At 33.3% G+C, this 19,035-nt stretch overlaps 1 protein-coding gene across 2 annotated transcripts in view; it reads right to left on the bottom strand.

Moving 5' to 3' along the window:
- The window catches only part of LOC145248831 (retinoblastoma-binding protein 5 homolog), a 69,498-nt gene that overhangs the window by 23,644 nt on the left and 26,819 nt on the right, over positions 1-19,035 (bottom strand). For both annotated transcript variants that reach the window (XM_080110528.1, XM_080110527.1), the window contains exons 7-12: positions 16,258-16,367; positions 13,407-13,526; positions 9,324-9,477; positions 4,378-4,449; positions 3,945-4,062; positions 666-732 (exon numbers count right to left, since the gene is read on the bottom strand). In XM_080110528.1, coding sequence (XP_079966654.1) covers positions 666-732; positions 3,945-4,062; positions 4,378-4,449; positions 9,324-9,477; positions 13,407-13,526; positions 16,258-16,367 — 641 coding nt within the window. The remainder of the gene's footprint in view (positions 1-665; positions 733-3,944; positions 4,063-4,377; positions 4,450-9,323; positions 9,478-13,406; positions 13,527-16,257; positions 16,368-19,035) is intronic.

The following is a 19,035-nucleotide window of genomic DNA, read 5'->3' as shown; positions in this document are numbered from 1 at the left end:
TTCTCATTTAAATTTCCATTGGAAAACCGGAGCAATAACACGTGGATCTACCGAATCAAGACATACATTTCTATTCTCTTCTACTCCAAAGCATTGCCTCCGCCATAACACCAAAATGAAGAAAAGAAAAAAACTTATGGATTGTACTTCCTACCCTGATGAGGCTATTTATTAGCGAAATATTGGCCCCCCCCCAAAAAAAAATGATACAGGTTAAAATCATCGGTTCTTATTTGTAATTCAATCTAATTAAAAAAAAAGTACAAAAAATCTTTATAAAATGTCATATTCCAAAAATCATGTAAATTGATCAAGTAGTTTTATTTTTAACTAATAAAATCAAATTTTAAGAATAAGTAAAAAGAGACTGTTTTGCATCGCCATCTTAAAAATAAAAACAGGGGCTGATAAGTTCACAATTATTCAAACGTGAGAGATCAGCCTTGTCATGCTACCAATTTCACATTAATCACTTTAACTTGTTTAAAAATGATATCATAAAAAAAATTGATCGATTTATGTGATTTTAGGAATATGGCATTTCCGTTCTGTGACAGGCACATACATCATAAAGACTTTTCTGTAGTTTTTATTTTCTTTTTAAATTAGGTTGAATTGTAAATAAGAACCAAAATTTTCTTATCTAATAGGTGGACATTTCTTACCTGCTGACGAACGCACGAATAGGTTCAATACTCGTAACATCAACTTCTTCATCTTCTTCATCGGGACCTAAAAACGAAGAGAGACTGCATGATCTTATCTACAGAGATACATTCATAAATTTCAATTACTTGAATGATAAAAACAAGAATGGATAGTCTTTAAGACGTGTCCACTCCATGTATATGTTCAGAGATAAAAATATTAGTTCAAACTTAAGCATGACAGACCAACAAAAATGCTAGTTTAAACTTTAGCATATGCTGACTTCATTGTTTTTCAACATCATAGTCGTTCTACAAGTAACCCTTGGATTCGAAATAAGATTGAACAAAACTTACTACGCAAATAACATGTTATTAAATTTCATATGTTTGGAGATTTGAACTACTCCCCTTCCCAAACTTTCACAAAAAACACTTGTCTAGTTAAAACCACTTTCAATAATTTCCCCCACTCTCTATCTATGCCTAAACCTAAACATGGATGCCATGAACAAAGCTCATTTCCTAGAACTGCCCGCCTGTGGAACTCTGTTTTGCTGGCCTGTTTTCCAGCTGACTCTAATATAGTCATCTTCAAGTCCAATGTAAACAAGTTATTGTTGAACCATCCCTTAAATAATCAAATTATACCAAATTCCCACCATTAACAATTACTACGATATTGTCCCATTGACTACCGTACACACATTAATCCTTATCCTTGAGTGGCCTCCGGGCCTTGATAAGTAGTTACGACTTTGTAAAAAAAAAAAAAAAATCTTATTCTAACAATGTGTGAATCGATGTAACCTCTGACATTTTCAGGTGCGTCTTGTCAAATTTGAGAATTTGGATGAGACTATTTAATCCATGGAGGTAGCTTGCTTTCGTTCCGTCAGTCATGACCAGTAGAAGTCTTAAATATTCTGTAATTGTTATCTTAATTACACACCACGGATCCTCGCAGAAGAACTCACAACACAACGAATATAAGTGCTAAGTAATGACTTTTATACAAAGCTCAGTAGTCTGTGTGTGTGTGTGTGTGTGTGTTTGTATGTCAGCTAAAAACTTTTGTCATCCGCATCAAAGCAGCATGAAAATGGTACCGTTAAAAAGAGCGATCTCTTGGACACATAATACTGAAAAATTAGAAAAAATTGTCAATTATTCCATGTAGAAATGTTGTTTGTTTGAAGGGGAGGAGGTCAGGTAAAACTCTTGGTTTCCACGCTGTTTGTAAAATGTACATGCACAAACGGTCAATTCAGGGTTTCATTTTAAAAAGCTAAATTTTCAATGTTATAACATCTGTATCAATAATGTGTTCGCTTACAAACTTCAGTTATGTAAGTTCATGCTCAGTACACTGCAATTTTTTTCTTCCTCTTTTTTTTGATTTTGGTTGATGACACCCAAGCTCCGATTTTTTTTTTTATATTATTTTTTATTTACAACCAGGCAACGTCGAGCCCTTGCCCCCGCTCCCGCAAGTAAGTTACTAAGTGACAGTCTTATGAAGGTTAAATTATGAATTATTTGAAATTTCTTATTCATTTATGGCTAAGGGAACAAGAGCAAGCTACTCTCGTGAATTGAACAAAGGGTTCTGTTCAAAATTCCATAAAAAGATTCTTAAGTTTGACAAAGCGCACCTAAAGATGGTCAAAGGTTATATCGACAGCAAACATTGTAAAAATAATATTCAAGATGAGAACAGTAGTCCAAATAAAACATACTTTTTAATCCTCATCTAAAAAAATTTCAAAACCTGATGCATATATCCGACACAGTTAGATAACTAAGAACTACACCACTCTTTATAAAAGCATATAAGATATCAACAGATTCACACTCAAGAGTAATAACAATGAAAAGAATATGCTGTTGTCGTAGCCCTTATAATAACACAGGCTAGAAATCGTTTATCGATCAAATTATATTTAATTTTATAGAAACAAAAATACTGGATGAATTTGCATAAATTTTGGTATGCAGCCTTTTTTTTTTTTTTTAACCAAACAGGTATGTATATAATAAAGTTTGGTAAAGTCACTAAATACCATATTGAGTTGATAGCAAGAAAATAATTCTGTGCAGGTATTAAAATTTTTTTTTTGCTAAATATTATTACATGAGTCATTTTGAAGGATAACAAACATGGTGGTATTCAGCTCATTGATCGTCATGTTTCTTATTCTTTATCAGAGAGAGTGTTCATTCCGGACAGATTGGGTATCTTGAGGTTCTTGGCTGAAGAACTATGTAAATAGGATTTGTGTGTTTTGGTCAGGCAAAACTTTTATTCTGCAAGGTTGGCTATTAAACTTTGGAGAAGCAAGCATCACTTGTAATAAAAAAATAAACATTATTTCTATTGCTACTATTATATAAAAGGAACTTTTGTGTGTGTGTGTGTGTGTGTGTGTGTGTGTGTATGTATGTATGAGTTCATTCCCTGTGGACTCCACAATGGCTGGACCAATGTTTATAAAATTTCACATAAAGGTACTTCATGTGCTTGACAGTATTCTTAGATAGGTTTTGTACCCAAATGTCTTCGATAAGTATCGATCACCAATAATCGAAATAATCCGATAAAAGAAGGCAATTTTGACTAAAGTTACGCAGCCTAATATCACAAGTGCATTTGAGAAGTTTTACCACACAAGCTAAAAGGCCCAACATATAAAATCAACAGTAGGTTGCTTGATATGACAAAGGTGCGTTCAAAATGAATGTTTCTGTTTAGAGCACAACTGAACCATGATACTTGACTTTTGCATTTTAATCTTTAATTCAAGTCATTATATATAAAAATAATTTTATAAAATCAACAGTAAGTTCTCTACAGTGTAATGTGGACTACAGTGTATTGTGAACTAAGTGACTGTGAGAGGTCTGTGAGCTTCCTCTCAATGCACCGCGATAGGTCCCCAACTAGAGCAAATCGATTTAATTGAAAAATGGATGATTTCACCAATTTCGATGACAATAAAAATATTTGTGTGAAATATTCTTTGATCATCATTAAATCCCAGGCAATGTTGGGTCACCCTGCTAGTTTGTTTATAAGTTGGGATTGTGTTTTTGTTTCGGAGAGAGAATTCTTTTGTTGCAGGACTGACAGGATAGAACAACTTTGGACTGGCACAATAAGCATGCAATCGCAGCCAGTGCAACGAATGCACTCATCAGGTCACTATCCCGTTATCAATTAGGTTACTGCAAAAATGATCCCCCACTTCTGATGACCTTTGCCCTAAAAGATATTGCTAAATAAAATGTTCACCAAACCTTTTGTTTCTTCTTTTTCTTTGTCTTCATCTTCAATATCAAATTCTGATTCTCGTTCTTCATATTCAACATTTTCGTCCAATTCTTTAAAGTCGGGGGCAAACGCACTCCAATTTTCCTGGAAAAAAAAAAGGACAACAAATATCATTTATTAAAATAGCCATAGTTGTCTATCAAAATGTCTTAATTGTTTTCAAGTCATATATATATATATATATATATATATGTATATATATATATATATATATATATATATATATATATTTCAAGTCATATATATATATTAAGTATTAAATATGTTTCAAGTCATATATATATATATATATATATATATATATATATATATATATCAAGTTATATATATATTTCAAGTCATACATATATAAAGTTTCATACTAAGAATTTAATAGACACTACATATTTTGTTACTTACAACTTGATTTTGAGCCCAAATTGAAACCACTCCACTTGAAATAGATGCAATTATTGGTCGGACTGGATGCCACTGAAAAAATAAAAATAAAAAAAAATGTTTTTATTTGTCAGAAGCTTTGAGACGTGTTGTAGTTTATTTTATTTTTCTTTAATTATGTATCACCATCATATTCTGTTTAATGTCGATTTCACATGCTGGAATACACTGAATGTATTCAAACAGAGAAACAATTACGATTTTCAGATCGGTCTTTCTATGGAAGCCATATGAACGAGACACTACCAATGATGTGGAAAACTGATAATCTCAATGAATGTTACCAATGTCTCCATACGTGTGCATTATTCATTTTGTGAAGTTAAAAAGTTAAACAACCAAATAACTCGCTAAGACAATATTAGTTTCTCTCTCCTGGGTAAATTCTATCCAAATATATGAAAACTCGGCGAACATCTCCTTTTGTTAGTTTATCTATGAAAAGGATCAGAAGGTGCATAAAAGAAGGCATGTATAAACTCCCTCATGTATAAAGACATTTTGTTGTTGAAAATGCTACATTTATCCCTCTTCCCCCTCAGTCCATTTTTATCACTTACCAATGCTAAAATTGACTCAAGGATAAAGATTAACCAGATGGACAGAGTGTTGAATGATGAAGAATATTATACTAGAATTGAAATTGATAAACAGAATTAATGAATTTTGATGATTTATGAGGACAAATATTTATCTCTACATTTTGATAAATATTTATTTCGACATACTTAAAATAAAAATTAATTTTTACATATTTATGACAAATTTATTTCTACATATGTATGATACATATTTATTTTTTTACTTGGGCATCACTACTTATCAAGGCTCGAAGGCCACTCGAGGATAAGGGTTAATGAATGTAAGACGGTAGTAAAGTAATCCTTAATGATGTAAATTAGGTGGAAATTGATTTTTTATGAGGACGATCTAACAGGAACTTGATTTGAAGGCTACCATGTTGTATTTAGTTGGGAAGCATGCCAGCAGAACAATGTATTTATTTCTACCTATTTATGACAAATATTTATTACATATTTACGGCAAATATTTATTTCTACATATTTATGACAAAGATTTATTTTTATATATTATAAGGTTTGTTATCATAAGGTGCAGCAAACTAAGTATTATGGTATCCATTCAATGCATAGTTAGGAATTAATACGGATTAGTATTTAATGCAAAAATGAGTACAAATTTAAACATTCTCAACCATCAATTTGGCAGAAAGCACTCATTCTTAATCAATATGCTATAACTTTTGTCTGTTTTTAACAGATTAAAAAGTCTAGTCCAACCATATTCAGTATAAATAAACTATGCCTTACTTGCCCACCAAGTTTCAACCATGAACATTCAACAGTCTTTATTTTATTGCCATTCAATTATATGCAAGTACATTTTGGTAATAAGTTCATCAGTATGTGGTGTGATCATGAATAGACTTTACACTCACTTCAAATTTTTATTTATGGAATTATTTCAACAATAAAAAATCCATCAAAAATAATTGAACGGTGAAGAAAAAAAAAACAACAATAATAATCCTCAGGCAATTTCTTAACTGAAGAGTGTTATCACAACCAAAATAAGGGCAGTGCCACAGGAGAAGTGTGTCAAAAGTGTTGACAATTTTGCAGGTCGTATCCAGGTGTGTTTACCATTGTAAGGCGATAAAACAAAGACTGTTGGATATTTCTATCTCTACTATTATATTAAAGGAAATCTGTATGTGTGTGTAAGTTTGTTCTCTATAGACTCCTAAATGGCTGCGCAGATTTTTATGAAATTTCATAAGAAGCTACTTTATGTGGCTGGCAGTGTTCTTAGATAGGTTTTGTATCCAAATGTTTTCGATAAGTATCGATAATCAAAATAATCCGATGAAAGAAAGAACAGACAATTTTGATTAAAGTTTACACCTTACACAGCCTAACATCACAAGCGCATTTGAGAAGTTTTATTACCACACAAGCCAAAAGACCTGACATATAAAATCAACAGTAGGTTGTTTGATATGACAGGGGTATGTTCGAAATGAATGTTTCTGTTTAAAACAGAATTGAATTATGATACTTGACTTTTGCATTTTATACTTTAATTCAAGCCATTATATATAAAAAATTATTTTATAAAATCAACAATAAGTTCTCTACAGTGCAATGTAGACTACAATGTATTGTGGACTAAGGGGAGGTATGTGAAGCTCCCCTTGGTGCACCATGATGGCTCCCCAACTAGTGCAGGCGATCAATTGATTTGATTGAAAAATGGTTGATTTCACCGATTTCGATGATATAAATGGGAGTGTGAAACATTGATTGATCATCATTCAATCCTGGGCAACGTCGGATCTCCCTGCTAGTTTATGATTAAAACTTAGTGGAGAAGTCAGAAATAAGCTGAAGTTTATTTGTACCAAATATGGTTGGATGGTTGAAAGAATTGTGAATTTTATTAATGGTGCATCTCTACTATAAGTCACAACTTAAATTCACATTCCACGTAAAAACATTTTGATGTCCTTATGTGTCATGCTGTAACATGCATTCTCACCGAAAATTTAAAAAAAAAAAAATTAAAAAAATCGTAAATTGCAATTTTATCATATTACGTTTAAAATTTTTACTTAAATGGAAGAATGAATTATCTCCCCTGCTTTTGAAACTTTGGTTATAGTAAGCTAACATACTTCCCAACTTCCGGTGTAGTGCTACTGGAAACAGCGACAAAGCGAATCAGTTCCTTTGCTTTTTTTCTCTCATGCCTATATCTCCCCTTTGCATGTACACTTTTTTCTATTACGTTTTTCCAATCTTTTTTTATTTAATAATCATTGAAAATTTTTTTTAGTTTTATTTTAACAATTATTGAAATTAATTTTACTTTTTACAAGAATTATCGAAAATACTTTTTTAAATCTAATTAAAATATTTCGGGACTATTATGTATTGGATACGCTTTTTTATGATGTTTGAAATTTTGTTATTTTGATTTTAAAAATTTAATTTGTTATTTTGATTTCAATAATTTTATGTTTATACTTTCATAAACACATATTTATTATATAAATTCAAATAAAAACCTATTATTTTTATAATTTCATAAACATATTTCTTATAAAATTTCAAATAAAATAAAAACATTTTTAAAATTTTGTTATTTAAAGGGCAAATAAAGACTAATTGTGTTATTTTTATCTTTTTATAATTTTGTTCATTTTTATTATATATTTTTCAATGTCCTTTCTTCTATTTTATTTCAATAAATCGCTTCACAATAGAAATACTGAAGAACAATAAAAGTGAAGGAACTGATTTTTTTTTTTTTTTTACATAGGCATCACCACTTATCAAGGCCAAGAGGCCACTCAAGGATAAGGGTTAAAGAGTGTACAGTAGACATTGGACAATATAGTAATCATTAGTAATGAAAATTTGGTAAATTTGATAACTTATATAGAACGGTTCATCAAGAACTTATTTACGTTAGACTTGAACACAACCATATTGTAGTCAGCCAGAAAGCAGGAAAACGGAAGACAATTCCACAGGCGTGCAGTTCTAAGAAAGAAGCTTTGTTCATGGAATCTACGTTTAGGTTTAGGCACAGGTAAAGAGTGGGGGGAATTATTGATAGTGTGTACAGCTAGACGAGTGTTTCTTGTGAAAGTTTGGCGAGGGGGGACCATAGATTGAAGCTCAGTTGAACAACTTCCATGAAAATAACGATACATCAGAGACAAACTCGCAACATCTCTTCTGTGAGATAGAGGTTGCAAGGAAGAGAAAAGGATATCTCCTACGAGGCTACGAAGTCTATTTTGAACTCTATCAAGGCAGGACAAGTCCTTTCTAGCAGCTCCTGCCCAGATGTGGCAACAATATTCCATCCTTGGACGTACCTGGCTCTTATATATTTGCATTATTTGCCTTGTTATTGCTTCCGGTAGCACTATGCCGGAAGTTAGGAAGTATGACTGACCATAACTGAAACTTTCAGTAGTCCTGCTTGGCCAATCGAGAAAATATTATAAAACCAACATTTTTTAATAAAAAGTTCCAGGTTATCTCCAAGTCGATCATTTTGTTCTAATTTTTGGTGAAGATACTTGTTAGAACATGACACGTATTGCAGTTGTAACGTGCATATTCGATGACATAAATTGATGAAAATAGATACCGAGTTTATTTATGTACAACCGTAGACTTTATTTAAAATGAGCAAAAAACATTTATACATTTTTTATACAGACAATACCTTTGGGGGAAAATGCATAAAACTATGTGCGTGCACGTACATGCGTGTTTGTTGATCTGTGTGATCATGAGTGGACTGAGAATAACAAATTTTGTTTAATGCGGTTAGAGTTAATTCAGTGATTGTACAGTGCGTTGTTCATGATTATTGCCAAGTTAAGCTTATCTCTTTTAAGGCCGTTTGATATGCAAAGATTATTTCATTACCAACTCAGTTTGCATGTGTTACCAAAATTTGGAGTGTATGAGTGCCGTCCATTCCCGTCTCTGTCATGGGAAAAAGAGATAGAAACAGAAGAAGTTGATATCGCCACCTATGGGCTAAAAAATGCAACTGCTGGAAATACGGGGCAATAATCGTATATGTCTCGAACTAAAAGGTTTGTGCATAGTGTCTGTGGGTTCGCTATGCGTGAAACTACAGACCAATTTTTGAACTACTATGTCTGCACACATGTAAGTACATCAAAGTGTTTTTTTACATGGAATGCGATTTTCAATTGTAACTAATAAGTACAGATGTATCGTATTAACAATTCGATGGATGGGTGGCATATAATTTGGGTCACCCTATGTTAGTAACGACATTCGCAGTGGGTAGAGAGAGACGAAGATAGCAGATAGAGAAAAACGGTGGACACTTACAACAACGTCGAGCAAAAGTTCACCCTTGGTTCCATGTAAAATTTTCACTAGATTACCGACACCTTTTTCCCAAATGTATAAGGAATGTTGTCGTGCAGAACCAGCAACAATATATTCACCGTCGCCTGAAAAGCAACATTTTTTCCACATTGTCCTGAAAAATGAATACAAAATATTATAAGTTTGATGAATTAAAAAAGCATTTACCTACCCACGATTTCCACAAAGTTGGCTCTGGCTTGCTCGGGCGCTGATAGAAATAACCAAAAAGGGTTGGCCAAGTGTTCCCCAATTTTTAACGAACATGCAGTCTCTTTTTAGCTTACACAAATCTATAAAGGCGGATTTTTATATAAATGTGAAGAAATAAAAATATTAATTTTAATTGCGCAGGTTAGGGTTAGGATTGGGTTAGGTACGTGTTTGTAATTTTATTTATTGTATTTCCATGTTTTTCCGGTTTATCATTATAATATTTTGTAGTGGTTCAACGTTTTGCAATCGTCTGCATCTGGTTATTCCCATCAGCAGATGAGCTCACCCAAGAAACTTTGTGGAAACCGCAGGTCGGTAAATACAGAAATACCTAAAAAAAAGAATTTTAAAAAAGAGAATTATTCATTGAATGAATTTTTACGAATTTATGAGTAAAACCAAAACAAAATCAAAAACATTACAAAAGGAAAAAAAAGAGGAGAAATTAAACAAAAAATTTTCTTACTATAACCTGTATGTGGGGGATCAACATCCCCGTAAAAGAATGTGAATGTTTTGCGGCATTCCCCAGGGGAGACAAGACCATCTGAACATTGGCTTAGTAATGCCTCCTATATTTCTATTCCGTCCAAATGGATAGGAGGGGATCGCAAATTGCATTGTTATGATGACTGAACTGATGCATTTATGACCTTAGAGTCTCACACTACAATAAAGAGATAAAACTTTCAGGTCATGAATGCATAAGTTCAGTCATCGCAACAAAGCAATTTGCAATCCCTCTCTGATCTATTCGGACGGAATAAAAAAAAATAGGAGGCATTAATTTTGGAACGTCCCTTGTACTAAGGAACATGTAAAAAAACGGGAACCTGTCATATAACCACATACTTCAAAGACAAAAATAAGAAAACCTCGTTTTAATTGTGGATTTAGTCTTATTAAATTGCTCTCATATTCAGAAATTATAAAATAATAAATTATGGATTATTTTCGATCATCATTAGGTCTCAGTATTTAAGGTGCTGTGAGTGTCTCAGACTCTGCCTTGAGCAACACCAAGCAACATCTCATCTTTATGTGGTCTAATTCAAAGGTTTTATGTCAACTGTGATGCAGTTGAATCACTTCTTATGCACCCAAATCCGTCTACCACACTCTTTAGTGTTCAGGATATGTAGACATGTTATGGAGTTGATACAAGACATGGTACATATTATTTGGATTCTTTGGACTACTGTTCTTATCTTAAGTGTCATTTTCGCAACGTTTCAGTCGATGTAACTCCGACCTTCTTCAGATGTTTGTGATATCCTGACATGTTATAGAGTTGATGTTTGTTTTACAGCATATCAACCCTTTTGGGGTTATTTAATGCCAAATCCAGTAATTTCGGAAAAAGTATTTCATGGTTCAAGTTGTTTATATCTTCAAATATTTATTCATGGTGTTTGGTTTGGTTGTTTTGTACAGGAAAATTGTTTTTTTGTTTTTGACTTTGCAGAAGATGACTGAGTTTTGCGAAAGAACAAACAATAACATCAACATTTAGTGCAGGAACGCCAATATCTATGAAGTTGGTACAAGAGATGGCATGTACATTGTCAGACAATCTAAGATGCTGAGTATATAAAACATCCACGATTCCACTAATCACAAGTTTCTAATAAAGCATAGTCGAAAGTATGTTTTCATCTCGTTTGCAGCTGCATAGTCACTTAATCATAACACATCGTTTTTTTTATATAGGCATCACCATTTATCAAGGCCCAGAGACCACTCGAGGATAAGGGTTAAAGAGTGTACAGTAGTCAATTGGACAATATAGTAATCGTTAGTAATGGAAATTCGGTTAATTTTTTAACTTAAGTCGAACGGCTCATCAAGAACTTGTTAACATTGGACTTGAAGACAACCATATTGTAGTCAGCTGGAAAGCAGGCAAATGGAAGACAGTTCCACAAGCATGCAATTCTAAGAAAGAAACTTTGTTCATGGAATATGTTTAGGTTTATGCACAGATAAAGAGTGGTTGAAATTATTGATAGTGTTTTCAGCTAGACGAGTGTTTCCAGTGAAGTTTGGCGAAGGGGACCATAGATTGGAGCTCAGATGAGCACTTGCTATGAAAATAACGATAAAGCAGAGACAGACTCGCAACATCTCTTCTGTGAGAAAGAGGTTGCAGGGAAGAGAAAAGGGCATCCCCTACTAGACTACGAAGTCTATTTTGAACTCTATCAAGGCAGGATAAGTCCTTTCTAGCAGCTCCTGCCCAGATGTTGCAACAGTACTCCATCCTTGGATGTACCTGGCTCTTATATAGATAGAGAATTGCATCATTACACAGAAGTAATTGTACTTTATATGCGATTTTATATATATATATATATATATATATATATATATATATATAAATCACTTAATAATAGCACAATCATTATGCAGAAGCTGTTGCAGATCAGAAGTGTTTGGGATGCATGTCTCACTGAGCAACCAGAGGCTGAAGAGAGTTTCCTGCAAATGACTATCTAGTTGTAGAAAGGTTATCCATGCGTTCACCATTTAGTTTAATCCATGGTATCTGCTCTCTTGACATTGACAAGCTTCCAAGTTGTCCTTCATATATGCAGTCTAGGTCTTGCATGGGCAGCCAATGCCAGACCAGCCATCAATTTCCGTGATGCATGCTCTGCTTATTTACCCATCATGGCCAAACCAGCAGAGATGCTTCTCAAGTAGTGCTAAATCCAGAGGAGTTTGGAATTTGCCACAAAGAACAGAGTTGCTGACATACTCTGTCATCTTTGTATGGCATATCGAGTGAAGAAAACATGCCTAGATATAAGAATTGGCAGTAGATTCCTAAACCTTTCCCAAAAAACACAACAGTAGACAGTAATAACACAGTCACAACTATTACCGCAACCACCACTACCTGCACTCAACATGTCACGCAGGAACATGTGCAATATGACGTTTATAACTAGATTTTCATAGCATTAACTCAAATATTTTTTTATTGTTTTTCTTTTTATTGCATTTTCACCCCAAATAAGGCACAGTGCCACTTTGATGTAGGGGATACTATCTGGGACATAATTTGCGTTGGTACTATGAAGGGAGTTGAGCAGCAAGATGTCTGTTTACATTATACTTGAACTTCTGCATGTCAGTACAGTCAGGGAAGCACAAACTTGAAGGGAATTTCAAAGTCTAGCAGTCCTAGGGAAGAAACTATTAGAAGGCTTTCTTACATCTGAGGATATCTATTGTGTAGGTGTGGAATTTTGCTGCTTGTCAGGTTTGTTACATCGAGGGGGTACAAGGGTTTGTAGTTCGTTGGAGTACCTACCATTTAAATACTTGTAAAACAGGCAGAGGGATGCAACATTTCGTCGATGGGACAAGTTGAAGCCTAGTTGACAGTGTTGGACCTATTAGGTTGGCGACTCTTTTGAAGCTTGTCTAAGAGTAAGAGACTAGTAGCAGATGCGCCAGCCCAAATGTAGCAACAATACTTCTTACATGGGTGAATGGTGGCCTTATAGAGGTACAGGATACTCTTAGGCATAAGTAACTTTGTAACACGGTAGAGAGAGAGAGAGAGAGAGAGAGAGAGCCCACCTTCTTTGCAGCAGCCTTGGCAATGTCCTCAATGTGTTCATGTTCCCCATGAATGTTAAGCTGAGAAGTTTGAACAAAGTATTTTCAGATAATGTATCACTAGCCATGATTGGTTGAGAAAGTTTCTTGTAGTTATTAAAGGAAAGAAGTTTAGTCTTGGCAGCATTGTACGTTACCATCCATTTTGTCCCCATTCCATTACAAACTGGAGGTCTTCCTCTAAATGAAGATGCAACTTACCTGTTAACAAGATCTTGCAATTTCTGAATCGGTTCCGGTTCTCCATCTTTGCCGCATGCCAGCACTTCGCCACTTTCATACACTCGGATGATACGGTCTGCAGAGTTCACAAGAAAACAGCTGCAAACAGAAGCAACACAAAAAAAAAAATAAATAAAGGTCAGTAACAGATCGGTAGTGTTAGAAAGAAATATATTCCTTCCATATAATTTGCAAAGTAAAATAAAATTATAAAATATAAATAAATTAAAATAAAATAACAATTTGTTGACAGAGGCGACGGATTTTCATGAAATCGGTATTGTTTTGAAGCTCAATCCTTCGGACGACAAATATCGAAAAATTGGCTAAAAACATTAATTCCTTCACCCTCGACTGTGCACTTTTCTACAGGAAGAGGGTTGCTTTTTTCACTGAGATTTTCGAAAATCATTCTCTCTTTTCGATTGACTAGCCTTAATTTAAACCTACGCCACTTCCAGTTTGGCGATGGACACAACGGCAAAGACATCACATTTTTGTTTTTTCATATTCTTTTCCGTGGTATGGGTTTAAGCCTGCCTGCCTACTACCACATTTTTTTTTTTTTTTGTGTAACACACACCTCCAAACACCGGGGACCTAGGCTAGTTAAAAATAAAAAATTTTAGTCAAACCGTCACGATGAATCTAGTGGGTTTGCAGATTATGTTACAGTTGCTGGAAAAAAAAGTTCTTTCATTTTGCCAGAAATAGAAATTAATCGGAAAAAGTATGGATACTTATGCAGAAAATGACTGACTCGCTTTAGTTAACTGAAAATATTTTTAAAAATAAATAAGTAAACAGCCTATTGCATAACCTTGACAGAAAAAAAGAGTCGGCAAAATAGAAGAGTTTGTTAATAATATTTTTTCTAAAAAGAAAAAACTCCTTAAAACTATCATTTTTATAAAAAATAACAACACAAAAACAACAAAAATGCTTTCATTTATTGCTATACATTCTAAAAAAAAAAAAGTTTTAATGAAATATGTATGTTATATGTTTATAAACCAAATTACAACGCAAAGATTTTGTAAAACAAAATTTGTTTAAAATCAATTATTTCGACATGAAACATCTTCCTCAGAACATTTTTGTTTTCTTTCCATGCCATGAAGTTAAAACGAAAACGAACTCAGCAAAAATCTGTGTGTTTTTCTTCAACGGTGATATTTTTTATTGTTTGTGAGAAAACGCATTGGCACGCATGTTATGAAATAGGTTATGTTCTTTGTGATATAAATGCTGTTTAACTTTAAAATGAAATACATATTTTATTACTGGAATCCTTTGAGATGAGTAATTTATATATTTATTTTATTTATTTGCGGACTGTTATCCTCATCTTGATAGTTGTTGTTTCACAAGGATTAGTTGGCCAAAACGTGGTGAGACGACGAGTATGGAAGGCTGTAATTACTGAGGTTACAGTTAAGAGATTCAGTATTTCTATACCGTCGCAATTAACCACTTGACAAAGGCCAGAAGAATAGTTGGTAGAAACGCTGTGAAACAATGTTTGTTTATTTTATAAAATCTTTCGTTCGTAATTTGGCTTATAAATAAATGTATAAAATATATTTTATTTTAAAATTTGAGCAATGCTTATATTACAGAGAATACAATCTAACTAAAAAAACATAATAATTTATTCATGAAACTTACCATAGATTGACTTTTTTTTGTGAATTATTGTATTTCCATTTTCTTTATTGAAATTATGAGAAACGTTTTTTATCATGATGTTTTATTTTCTCAAGCATTTTAAAATTGGATCAGCGCTTGGCATATTGTCATGGTTTACATCAGCTGCCAGAATATGTTGACTTAACATCCACAAAGAAATGGGAAATTCTCTGCATAAGTACCTTGGTTTTTAATTTTCAATAATAAATATTCAACAAGAATTTTTTTTAATTTACAGTAGATTCATGGTATCTTTGCTTTCCCTAAAATATATCCATTTTAATGTGGATAAAATATTAATTATTAACTAGCAGGACCTGTGGAAATTCCACAGCAGCATCTTTCATATGCAATATATTTCTGCCGGGCATTATGCGAACATTCAACATAAATGAAGACCCTGTAATATTATTGTCGCTCTTTTCGTTAAAACTGTAAAAGTATTTGTTTTTAAAAGTAATCTGTTTTATGTAGAGTTAGAATATATCTGGTTATTATGGTTCATCTCCAATATTTTTATAGGAGTCTGTGACATATATCCATTGGATGGACACCCGGTGTGACAGTAAACTCCACAATATCATTACACCATCTTTAGACGGAACAGATACTACCCTTGGATCCTAGCAAGAAGACCAAGAAGGTATATTTCAGTTTCACATACGGCCCAAAGGTGGCATCATTTTTTATTAAAAATTATTTTACATTGCATTTTTCGGTGATCGGGAGATCCTATTTATTAAAAAGAAGGATAGGTGATCCCATACTACAAACATTAAATTAGCGTATCTATATATACGAATAATTTCATGTTCGTAGTATGTTATCACCTTCTATCCTCCTTTTTAATAAATAGGATCTCCTGATCGAATAACTTATAATCTGGAAACCTTGACACATGTATGTATGTACGTTAAAGGTACTACGGTATTTAATATATATTTATGATTGAAATCCAACAACAAAAAAAGACAGATGGTTAGACTCATCGAAAACTAAAATACAGATCTACCCACACATACAATTTCTTCATAGATCAGGTTAGGGTTAAACCTTACGAATCTGAACGAACTGGAAAAAATGCCCTAGCAAGCTCACAATTCTCAGATAATTTTAAAAACAAGAAAAGATAGCAACATACTCTCCTCTTCGAGCAAACTCGATAGATTTGATGGCAGTTGTGTTCAGGGTTCCTGTGGTCACACGGAAGGATGCAACTAATTCAAGATTGTCAGTTGAAAAGACAAGGATCTAAAAGAAAAAAAAATTATTAAATGGAAAAGACTTATTTTTTTCAATAAGATTAAAAATGAATAACTTGAAGAACTATAAAGAAGATAAAATCAAACCTTTTCAACTCAAATGCTAATTAGGTCCAACTTTCAAAAATTAGTCAACATAATTTTATATATTAGATGATGAAAGCCATATGTTTCTTTTTAAACGAATCACAACATTTGTAGACACATATTTCTAAGAAGATTTTTTTATACTAGTGAATCATCACTAACAAAGGCCACAAGCCACAGGAGGATAGGTTAGTTGGTTGTTTCTGTTTAACAGCATATCAATCCTTTCCAAGTTATTTAATGCTGAATCCAGTAATCTTGGAAAATTCTTTGTTTTAAATTCTTTATATTTTATTTTAAAATTCATTATATTTTAAATTCTTTATATTTTCAACTATTTATTCATGGAGTTTGGTTTGGTTATTTTGTAGGAGAAAATAATTGTTTTTGTTTATGACTATGCAGAACATGATTGTGTTTTGCAGAAGGAAAGGGAAAAAACAATAACATCAATGTTTGGTGCATTTTTGGTCAGGAAGCTAATATCTTAAGACAGCCTAATCTGATAGCAGCAGATGCCCTAACACATATTACCACTCTGGGCCAAAGTGAACCTTGAAGCAATGATAAGTAAGGCAATACCACATTCCCCAAAGCCCCCAAATGGGGATCTCACTACTGGATGTCTTTTTCAGGACCACTCGAGGATAAGGGTCAATGAAAATATCAGTTGGATGATGAACTGTTACTATGATTATATTATAGTCATTATGTTAATTGGAATGTTTGAAGGTCAGGTGTCACCAAATGAATGTTATGCCAATTGTGACTTCCTCACCTTTAGCTGGCAAGACTTGAACAAGAAAAGATGTGTTTTTGTGTGCTTCCCCCAAAACATACCATACCGATGAGTGTATAAACTTCTTGCACTAATGATTGTGAAAGTATGAAACACTGGTGTCTGTAGGTATAAAAATAATTATAATTATTAGTCCCTTTAAGAAGTATTAAATTTGAGCACTGTCTGAGAAATAAAAAAGCGATCGGCTAGCCTTATGCAATGTTCATGATTTCTAGTTGTTTGAACACTATTGACTAGCTTAACGATGTGCTGGTATTTGGCATTTATAGTTGTTAAATTTCCCTTAATTCTCACAGCGGTTAATGGTGGTTTGAAGGTAACATCTTAATAAATGGAGTCAAAGCTGGGTTCAAATCTCCCAATCAGTAGCAATTGTCACTTCCTGCACTGATGATTGCAAAAGCATGAAACACTAGTACCTGTAGGTATAAAACTAATTATTTATAATACATTATATATATATATGTATGTATGCATATAAAACAATATGAGAGGAAGTGATGGGTGGAATTTGATTATTGTTTAAGCAGATGGCTCAACAAAATTTTTTTTTCATGGAAATCATTCCAGACAGGCATAAAGCCACTTGATGTAAGGAGCTAGAAAAAATACCACTTCAATGTCAAAAACTTGCCAATGAAAAGTGTTAGATGGGATAAATTCTGATTCAGGAAACAGCAATTTTTCCCCCTTTGCCAGAAACATTGCTCATAAAATGTGAGAATTAAACAACAAGAAAAATGAGAGTTATGCGACCGATGAAAGTAAATCCAAGATTCACTTGTTGGCACTCGTCTTAAAGACTACTCTGTTGTAATCAGTAGCGAAACAATCCCATAGCATTGTGTTCCACAGATTAAAAGTTCTTGGAAAGAAACTCTGTTCATGGAAGTTCTGTTTAGTATTAAATATACAGAGGAAGAAAGGAAAGATTTTTGCAGTGGTGGTAATAAGATGAGTTCTTACTGCGAGTGTTTTACAAGGACAAACCAGCAATTGGTGCTCAGTCGAGCATTTACTCTTAAAAAAGTAATAGAGAAGAACTAGCAACATCTCTTTCTTGGACAAGAGAACGTATGGAAGAGAAATATTGCATCAGTTAGTTGAAACGATTCCTGAACATAATTCTTGAAAGGACAATTCCTTAGTTTGCTTTTTTTGTCCAACAACATCATATCAATATTTTCGAAGTGAAACTGCGGCAATGAAAAGAAAAAAACATATCTGTAACGTTGTAATTGTGAAAGTCTTGCAAAAAAATAAAGGAAAGATATTCGACACAAGTTTTTTGTCAGTTAAAAAAAAAAGGCATTTATTACTGCTTGTTTAAACAGTAAACCACCTGACATGTATTTTCCAGGACAGCGACAATATGGTCACATCTCGACTTTTCAACTCAGGATCAATTAACAGTTTCTTATTTTGCAGCTATAACCAGCTGTTATATCTGTAATTTGTTCCATCGCATACAGTCGTCCGAAAATCTTGTTAAAAGTTCAGAAGATAAGTAAGTCTGGCATCTTGTATAAAAGTGCCTGTCGTCCGTCACGTGGTTAAAAAAACAACTCCTTTTTTTTCTCACAGCTTTTCTTTCTCTTTCCTTTCTTCGATCCTGCTGCGCCGTAACGCTTGTGCCATGGCTTGATTGCATATGTGTTAATAATCACATTGACACACGGTTTCTGTCAGATCACCAAAGTTAAGCAACGTTGAGCCTGGTCATTACTAAAATGAGTGACCAATTTGGGAAGTCCAGGCGCTGTATGTA

This window comes from Euprymna scolopes, chromosome 27 (assembly GCF_053919585.1).
Source record: "Euprymna scolopes isolate OS-2025 chromosome 27, ASM5391958v1, whole genome shotgun sequence".
Classification (NCBI taxonomy): domain Eukaryota; kingdom Metazoa; phylum Mollusca; class Cephalopoda; order Sepiida; family Sepiolidae; genus Euprymna; species Euprymna scolopes.
This window is presented reverse-complemented; position numbering and strand designations above follow the sequence as displayed.